General features: G+C 51.9%; 1 protein-coding gene across 3 annotated transcripts; it reads left to right on the top strand.

The window, feature by feature from the left end:
* Positions 1-2,865: 2,865 nt before the first annotated feature.
* Positions 2,866-5,511, top strand: Prr18 (proline rich 18). Of its 3 annotated transcripts, none has more exons than XM_036169151.1 (2): positions 2,866-2,883; positions 3,751-5,511. In XM_036169151.1, the coding sequence occupies exon 2, from the start codon at positions 3,758-3,760 to the stop codon at positions 4,676-4,678; it is 921 nt and encodes a 306-aa protein (XP_036025044.1). In that variant the 5' UTR covers positions 2,866-2,883; positions 3,751-3,757; the 3' UTR covers positions 4,679-5,511. The 3 variants fall into 3 exon arrangements, with proteins under 3 accessions (XP_036025044.1, XP_036025042.1, XP_036025041.1); XM_036169149.1 differs by lacking the exon at positions 2,866-2,883 and adding an exon at positions 3,196-3,435; XM_036169148.1 differs by lacking the exon at positions 2,866-2,883 and adding an exon at positions 3,442-3,635.
* Positions 5,512-9,712: the final 4,201 nt, after the last annotated feature.

Raw genomic sequence — 9,712 nt, 5'->3', positions numbered from 1 at the left:
ATAGGACACATACCAATACTGGCCTTAATCAAGTCACTTTAACTCTTGATCTCTGTTTCCTTATCCACATAAGGAAGGTATTGTATGATGTAACCTTGAATGTTTCTGAACACACAGGTTATAAGGAAAAGGCTGCTGGGCTCTGGTGTTACATGCTTCCAGGTTGTTTTTTTATGATGATGAATAATAACCATAGTTAAACTGAGACTCCCAATGTGGAGGTTATTGTTTATGTCTGGGATAACCACTGTTTTCACCTTTTTATGTTTTATAAAATCTTTATTGACAATAATTCACATAGTATACAATTCACCTGTTTGCTCAATTTGATAGACTTTAGTCCAGCATCCTCATAGGCCCCTGATACCATCACGACTTTCTATTTTAGAACATCGCTGTCTTCAATTTCATACACATATGTAATGTATGGTGATTAGCAAGGTATGTTAAGATGAAGGACAAAAAGCCTGGGCAGTGCCAAATACATGTGTTTGGGCTTGCTGACTTCAGCTTTTTTTAAATCATCTGGCTTGTTCGGGATAGTAAGATCAGAGAGTGTATGGGTTACTTGTCTGTTGCTGCAATAAAACACCACGGCTGTAGCATTTTATAAGCAAAAGCCTATGGTTCCAGAAAATTCGCATTTATGATGGCAGAGCCAAAGCATGGCAGCAGGAACAGCTGAGTTCACATCTCAAACCACGGCATGGGGCAGAGAGCACTGACTCAGAAATGCTGTGAGGCTTTTGAAATCTCAAAGTCCCCACCTAGTGGCATTCTCCAACAAGCCCACACCCCCAAATCCTCCCCCAAACAGCCTCTAGCTGGGGACCAAGCATTCAAATAGATGAGCCTATGGGGGACATTTTCATTCAGACCTCCACATGTGGAGAGCATTGTCCATCCCTGTTCCTTTGTTTTGTGGGGTGTGTGTGTGTGTGTGTGAGAGAGACAGAGAGAGAGAGACAGAGAGAGAGAGATGTGACAAGGTTGGGCGTCTCCCTCCCTCTTCACATTACATGAAATTCTAGGTAAATTTGAATGTGTGTAAAATTACATAAAAAGTGTATTTGTTGACTAATCACTTCAGTGCATCCCCCATCCCTTTTTTTTTTTCTACTTTAAGTTGTTTTAGCATTTATTTACTTTTGTAAGTGTTTGCCTGTGCCTCGCCATAGTACATGTGTAGACTCAGAGAATAACTTACAGGAGTCAGTGGGTTCCAGGGATTGAGGCCAGGTCATCAAACTCGGCAGCAAGTGTCTTTATCAGCTCAGCCATCAAGTCAGCCTCTGCATCTCCTATTTGAAAGTCACGTTTGATCACCCTTGCTCCAACTGTCGCTGCTATCCACTCCCACCAAATGGAATGTGTAACGGATTCCGTAACAGTCGGCCGTGCATGCCCCCGTGCCTCCCTCCTCCCAGGTACCTTCTCTTCCTGACGCCTGAGAGGAGGCTGAGGGAGGTGGACAAGTGCTGCTGATGTGCGGATGCTGTTCTCGGCGGCAGAAGATTCGGAAGAATCCTGTCAGAAGTGAATAAGCTCCTCTGTTAGTGCAGCCCACGAGAGGTACAGGAATCTAATTGCTTCCCTAGGATCATTCTTGAGCTGGGGCTTCCTGCTTCCGTTCCTCCTGGACTCTCGGACACTGGTAGTGTCCCAGGTTGCCGGCTACTGGGCCAGAGCAAGCTGCCGACGTGACATGGAACATCCCAGATCCTAGTCTGGGCCACCTTAGCTGTCACCCTGGTAACTGCTCACCTGCTTCTCTGGGCTTTTACATGGCAGGGTCTACTAGTTGGGTTCACTTATGCTAGTCCCCTCTGCCAACAGACTCTTCCTTGCCTACTGTAATTGACTTTGGCCTCTCACCTGGTACTGAGTCCTTTCTCTCTCTCTCTCTCTCTCTCTCTCTCTCTCTCTCTCTCTCTCTCTCTCTCTGCATTTTGGAGCTCCTGGAAGCCCCTCTTTCCTAGGAGAATGGACAAGGAGTGCTGGGCACAGACTTACATCAGTTTATGTCGGCTCTTAAAATTATGAGACTGCCCTGCCACCTCCGCCTCTGACCTTCAGCCCAAACCCCATTACTTCTGAACACCCTGAAGCAATGTGAGCACGTTTTCACTGGCATACAGAACATCTGGGCATTCAGCTGTTTGTTGGTTTTCCTCTAAAGTTGACCTCCCCAGCTGCCCCTACAGAAGCAGCTGCTGACCCTTCTCTCCACTAGCTTTCAATCTGTGGCCACTGCTTACAAAACTGTACCCACAACTACCTAAAAACAACAGAAGCATGCTTTCAGTGTCTGGGGAGCTAAGCTGCCCCGGGTTCAGCTGAGTTCAGAAGCCTGAGTTCGGAGGCAGAGGTTACTGTCTTTGGTGCCCTGGCAGGGTCAAGGGCAGGAGGCTCCTGTGAGGAGGAGAGCTCTCTGGAAGCTAGCAGCTTTTGCACAGAGGGAATGTGGTGTGGTGGAGATGCCGATATGGGTTGTGGGGTCCGTGCCAACTTCTGCACTACTCCAATGAGAAATGCTTCCGCCACCCAAGTTTCCTTGGCTACCCTGGGCGCTGAGTGTCCAGTTGCTGCTGCGCAGAACAAACAGAAGAGGAGGGGGTGGGGTGAGTGTTGGCACAGAGCACACAGGCTTACCCACTTCCCCATGTGTGGCTGACTCACCCCGGGCCAGAGCTGTTTAATGTGATGGGGAGTAGTTTTTTGAGATGTTTGATGCTCACTTGTAAGTGAAACAGGTGTTGGGGCTGCCCTGTAAAAACCCTTGACTTTGGGGTACATTGCTTTAATTGTTGGATTGCCGACTTATTGGACTTTTCAGCATTGTGGGTGTGTTTCCAGGTATTTTCAACCAGAAAATGAGTTGAGGTAAAGACCGGCTCTCATTTTGAATCCTGTTATGGTGGTGGTAACACATCACCTTGTCTGCAGTCACTCGTTAAAACAGAACAATGTCTAATATTTCCTATGTCGCTATTATCTAACAAACTGGCTTTAATGTGCAAACAACTCCTAAGGAGCGGCATCAACAATGTCAGTGAAACCTAGGTAGCACTGAAACGCCCAGCCTGGCTCCGGGTGCTTTCCAGACTGGCCCGAAATTTCTCCTCCGTGTCATCTGAAAGGATTTTCTGTCTAACATGCAGGGTTCCAGCAGTGACTTGTGGCACCAGCTCCCTTGAGACCTAGCTCCCGGCTTCTGGTGGACTAAGCCTTCGCTTCGAGGACCATGGGAGAACGGGAGAGGGGAGGCTTGGGTCCCTGGGTGCCGGCTCCCGCCCCTGCAGCTCTCTCGGGCACTTTGTCTCCAGTGTTCAGCAGTGGGCGACAGCAGCCCCGCGCAGCCCGGGACTTGGCAAGCCCTTGCTAGCGCGCGCGCTCCTCCTCCTGCCGCCCGGCCCAGCCCCGCGCGTCTCGGAGGTGCGCACCGGGCGACATCCAGATCCGCCCGCAGTTGGGCAGCTGCTGGCGGTGCCCAAAGGGCCCAGCCCGGAGCCCCCAGTTAGAGGGAGCTCCCGGGCTTGCCGAAGCGAGGAAGGGGCGGGAGGAGCCTTCTCTTGAAGCCACGGGGCTTTAGGCCGGGGCTAGGAAGGAGCGGGAGATGCTTTGGCTGCTCGCAGGTGGGTGTGCCGAGAGCGCGGGGCGATCTGCAACAGATGGGGAGACGCAGGGGCTCGCTGGGCCTGTGGGGCGGCTCCGCGCGCCGTGACTGAGACCCGCCCCTCTCCTTTCCAGGACACTGATGATCCGCTTGCTCGGCGGCGTCATGTCATTCCAGCCTATGCCGCCGCCGCCGCCGCCGCCGCCGCCGCCGCCCTCCCGATCCCCGGGGGGCCCCGCCGCGCGCCAGCTCTCCCGGAGGCCCTGCGTGCCGCCGGCGCCCTCGCCGCCTGCCGCCGCCGCCGGGGAGAAGAAGAAGCGGCCGCCCGAGATGCTGCTCTCCAGCTCCTGGCCCTCCGCCACCCTGAAGAGGCCGCCAGGCCGCCGCGGTCCCGGCCTGGGTCCCGGCACCCCGCAGCCGCCGCCCTCCGCGCGCGTTCTGCCCCAGACCTCTCCCGGCCGTGGGGGAGCCTCTACCACGTGCTCCGCGCCCCGGCGGGTCGCCTGCAGCCACAGCCCAGGGGGAGCCACCGCCGCGGGGACTTCTGCGGGGGCGGGGTCCGGGCCAGACGACACCACGCGCTTCTCCTTGAGCCTCACTCCCGAAGCCATCCTGGTCATCCAGAGGCGCCACCTGGAGAAGCAGCTGCTGGCACGGCCCCGCAGGCCCTTCCCCACACCCTCGCCTGACCCTCGGCGCCCGCTGGTCCCCTGTCCCCGGACCAGGACGTCGACCCTGCGGAGGGGCGGCCCCACCAGTGTCCCCGACGCGCCCCTGGCTGTGGCTGTCAGCAGCCGCCCACCCGGTGCCTCGCTGATGCCGGGAGGTCTGCAGGCCACGATGCCCAGCCACCGCCCCTCCAGCCTGCGCCCGGTGCTCAAGGTGTCGCTGCTCAATGAGAAACACAAGTACGACGATGAGGAGTACGAGGAGGAGGTGGATGTGGTGGACGAGGGCCTGGTGCGCAAGTGCACCGAGTGGCTGCGGGGGGTGGAGTCGGCCGCCGCGGCGAGGGGCCGCACAGGGCATCTGGACTCGCTGCCTCACCTGAGCACGCTGTGAGCTAGGTGGGCCCGGTGTGACCCGACCTGGCAAGAGGCCCACCACCGCCTCCTGCGCTCCTTGCCCCATCTGGGCTCTTGCGAACCAGGTAGGCCAGCAAGAGACAGGACCACAGCCTGGAACTTGGCTCAGGTGCACTTAGTGATGGGTGACCCACAGCCTCCTCTAATGCTCACCGCCCACCTGTGCACCGTGCACCGCGGGACATCAGCAGACGCGCCTGACTCCGATGGCGGTCCTCTGCTTTTCCTGCTGTGAAATGCCTTCTTGACCTCCCTCCTGCCCTAAGGAGTGGTCCCAGTGGCCCTCTGCCTCAGGTGGTAGCCCACCTCCTGGGGACTCTGCAAGCCTGTGACCACCGAGGGTGGGTGGTCTCCTGTTGTAGAGCTGGGACATAAAGGTGCTACATTTATGATTCGTCTCCTTCCGAATCAGAAAGATGTTGGGTGTTGGAAAGCCTAGAAACTCTGGTTAACTGGAGTTGTAACTCGGCAGCCGTGTGAGTGAGCTTCCGGGGTAACGGAGCTCTGTTGGCACAGGATGATCCTGGTGGACTTGTGCTCTGCCTGCCAGCTGTGTACTCAGCCCAACCCCACACCCCTGCACTTTCACACACATGCACACGAAAACACTCCCATGCCATTGCACAGGCACACTCATGCCCATAGCTACACAGGCACTGCCCCCCCCCCCCAGAAGTCATGGGGGCATGCATACATACACAATTACCCACACATGCCACTCACATAGATGAACATTCCTGCACAAACACCAATCTCACTGTAGTCTCTCTCTCTCTCTCTCTCTCTCTCTCTCTCTCTCTCTCTCTCTCACACACACACACACACACACACACACACACACACACACACAAAGTGTTCCCAGGATCACGGAATTATTTTCAAGAGCTATATCGAAGGAACAGGAATTGTGGTTGGCATTTGCTAAGAATGCCGCCTTTATTTGAGGGCACAGCAAAGTCTCCTGAACTAGCTAAGGAAGGAACGTGAGGGAGGGGCGGGGTGTGTGTGAATGCAGGGCAGGGCGAGTCGCCTCCTGGAGCAGTTAGAGGGGAAAGCAGGAAGTACGGGGGTGAGGGCAGGTGTCTTTCATCACTGTGAAGATCGGGGACACAGGGACTCTGTAAGCTGTAAATAGTGACTTTTTAAATTTTATTTATTATGGGAATGAAGGGTAAAACTCCTGTCTCTTAGTAGCCATGCCCTTCCCACTAACTAGGGGATGATTCTTTCGTATTTCTTCCGTGCCTGAGTGGATTTAACCCCGAGGATGAGAAGGAAGTATTTGTTCTAAGCAGATAAGGTTGGCTATAGAAGAGTAATGCAGTACCTCAGTGGTTTTGTTTTTACTTACCTTATGCAAGTCAATAACTGGTTTAATGTTGCTCATGTTAAACTTTAGTGTGTCAATTCTTAATTGTATTTTAAATTGAAGCCTTACATTTTTAAGAACCAACTCCGTATTTTCCTTGTAGAGACCTGTGTTCTCTCTGTCTCGGTCCCTGTCTGTCTCTCTTTCCTTCTTGGCACAAGCTTTGTCAAACACGAAGCCTTAGTTCAGAGGGAGCCATACCAGCCACCAGATGAGTTAAGAAATAAGTCACTCATTGGTTCCTCTTTCCTGATCCTAGTTTGACAGCTGGGAAGTAGATCTTCACTGGTTTTAAATGGTTAATGCCAAAGGAGCGAAATTAGCAACCCTGGTGAAGGCAGATGGGAGCCTTTCTCTCTGGCTGAACAGAGGGCTCTTTCTCTAGGCAGGCCAGATGGAGAGGGCACAGCACCGTTTCATCTCCTCAGCACTCAGTGCAAACACCAGCCCTTAAGACGCTCAGCTCCCTGCCTCAGGGAGAGTTCCTGGTGCCTCCAAAAGGAGGGACCTGGAGAGAGAGCTTCCTCGCTCTGTCCATCTTCTGGGTCTCCGAACCACTGTGTCCATCCCTGTCTGTGTTGGTTTGATTTTCTTTCCTGTCTTCTCCAGGCAGCTCTCTCCCAGGTCCCTTTGTAACTGGCCTCAGTTCAAAGCTAAGCACATTTTCCCTGGTGGGTTATTCACAGGGGCTTCTCCACTTTAGAGATGGGGGCATGTTTGTGTTGGATGGCCGATGGCTGTCCGTAAGAAAAGGAAGGTCTGCGCTTGTGAGGTCTCTTCATCATGGCTGATGTTCTGAGGACATTTTCTAGTCACTGTGCTACAATTTCTTAATGTTCAAATAAAAGAGGGATTCAATGGTGTGTGTTGCTTCTTGTAGACTATGACCGATAACCATCCAGAAAGAAACCCTTGAACGCTGGTAAGGCCTCTAAGATGGCCTCTTAACTGCCTGCCCTCCTTAGGCCCAGGGACTTCTGAGGTCGTAAAAGGTCACTATCGCAAACGGCTTGGATTTTTGAGAATTTAAGAACAAACGCTTTCTAAGAATGCTACTGAACAAGGGTAAAACTTGAGGTTGCCATTGCCGTGAGAGCTTTATCCCAGATATACCCCTAAGGCCATCCCCCAGGACAAGAAGTCTGCGTTCAGTGAACACAGATTTCAGGAAGACTGTGAACCTGGACAACACCTCCCGTATCCACCAGTAAAGCCTTTGCTTCTGCCTAACACACTTCCTAACTTGTAGGCCATCCCAGCCAGAAGTGGATGGTCCGTTTGAGTAACAGCCAGGGGCGCTACCATATTGCGTAGTAAGTGTGATTTGTCATAAATCCTTGAGTCCATGTATAAAAGAAAGTGAAAGTGAACTTGAGAACCATTCCCTCCTTCTGTCATATATATATATGGAGAGGTTGACGTCTATCCTAGAGGGTAAGTAACCTTGTATGTGAAATGAGAGAGTGTGCCATGCCTGAGGTATGTGCCTGTGAGTTCCAGAGTTGGACTCTGTGTGACTTCATCTCCAAACCTTGTGTGACACTTAGACAGTATCTGGCACTTTCCAGTAGGTATTGTTACCGTTTCCTTAATTTGTAAACTAACAATCAATGCCAAAATGTCATCAGGACCTTTAGTTTCATGGTTTCCTCTGAAATGGTCCAGTTCAGCTTAGGGTGGTTGATCTATGGGGTCCAAGCATGTTAAGCCTGCCATTCGGACCCTTGGCTTTTTAGCATGAGAACTTTGTAGTATGTCACTCCAAGAAAGTGGCCAAGTCAGGTCTCCATCAAAGCAAGCAGCCCAGTGCATTGGCCTCCACTTCATTGACCTCAGTGCACAGGCCATTGTGGCTGTGAGAAATCCATCTCCTGGTTGCTTTGCCCCTTGCTATGACAATTATCTGATAAAGGGGGCTTAAAGAAGAACGGGTTCATTTTAGCTCACAATCTGTGGGGATGAGGTCCATCATTGAGGGGAAGGCGTGTGTCAGCTAAGAGAGTAGAGCAACTGGTCACATTGCATCTGCCCTTAGGAAGCAGCGAAAAGGTAAACACAGATGCTCGGCCTGATTTCTCCTTTTTGTTTATTTATTATTACATTTTATTTCACTTAAAGTATCAAGCTGTAGGATAACGCTGCCTGTATTCCAGGCAGACCTTCCCTTCTCAGCTAAGTCTCTCTGGAACCGCCTTTGCAGACATGCCCAGAGATGTGTCTCCTAGGTGACTCTAAGTTGACAAATAAACCATCACAACCCCACCCCTTACAACTTGACACCCAGACACGCTACTTCTAAATGGAAACAATCTACCCCTGTCCCATAAAGGCTCATTCCATCTAGTAAAATACATACAGTCCTGCCAGTCCCTACATCGCTCACAAGTCCAAAGTCTCTTCTGTGACTCAAGATAAGTCTTGATTTTGAGCCTCTATAAAAACCAGGAAACAAACAAATAAAAGACAGTAAAAATTACATGCTTCTGATATACAGTGGCATAGAATAAACAGTGTTATTACAGATGGGAGGGATGGGAGCAGGACAATGAAGGACTGGGCCAAAGCAAGATCAAAATCCAGGTGGGCAGATGCTGGGTGGTGCAGCCCCATGCCCAGGATCTGGGCTCAGCTGTCTCGGGTAGTCCTTTCCTCCAGTTCTTTCCATCTGCAGCACACTTGGCCTCTCTCTTGGGCTGTCTCCACACTGTGTGTGCAGCTTTCCACGGCAGATAGCTCACAGTTTGGGCATCTCCTCATCCCAGGGTCTCCACCGTGATTTAAACTTCCACCTCTCTGTTTCACTCAGTGGCTTCTCTGGGCCTCCCTTTAGAGACTCCAATCCTTCTGCACCTTGCCAAGCCTTGGTAGCTTTCTGGAACCTGGGTGCAAGCCTCTGTGGTCCCGTAACTCTTGCGTTTTCCATGGCAAAAAGGCTACCAAGAAGCTGCTGCTGCTAGGGTCTGATGCCAGCTGAATATACTATCTGCTATCTTTCCGCCATGGCTGTAGTGACCTCTGTGCACATCGGAGAGACCGGATTTGAGTCGGGAAGATCTTCCAGCAATGACATCAGCTCAGCCTCTCTTTAAATAAGCGTGTGCTCTTACGCTGCTGGAGCCTTGCAGTGGAGCCTTCAGGGAGTGAGGTCTTGCTCCCACTTTTCCTACGCCCCCCCGCAGAGCTTCTCTCACTTTAATATTAATGTTTTACATAGTATTTATTTTTAGGTGTTTTGCCGGCATATACTTCTGTGCACTGTTTGTGTACCTGATGCCTGTGGAGGCCAGGAGAGGGTGTTGGATTTCCTAGAACTGGAGTTACAGACATGAGGAGCCATCATGTGGGCCTGGGAATTGAACCCGGGTCCTCTGGAAGAGCAGCCAGTGCTCTTGACCACTAAGCCATCTCTCCAGCTCTTGCAGTTTCTCTTCAGCAGCTGTTTTGTCTTGCCCTTCTTGTCTGCATCTGTCAGCTCACCTACATGCTTTTGACTTTCCAAACAGCACATTTATCAAATCTTTTGCTGTCTCTCACTGTGGATCTGACTAAGAGAAGTGAACAAAAGCCACCCACAGTCTGAATGTTATACTGTCCTAGAATCACCCCCTCCCCAAACAAGTAAGTCCATTATTCTCTCCCCTA

Source organism: Onychomys torridus, chromosome 19 (assembly GCF_903995425.1).
Source record: "Onychomys torridus chromosome 19, mOncTor1.1, whole genome shotgun sequence".
In the NCBI taxonomy this organism is placed as follows: Eukaryota; Metazoa; Chordata; class Mammalia; order Rodentia; family Cricetidae; genus Onychomys; species Onychomys torridus.
Note: the sequence above shows the minus strand (reverse complement) of the source record. Positions and strands in the feature narration are given on the sequence as shown.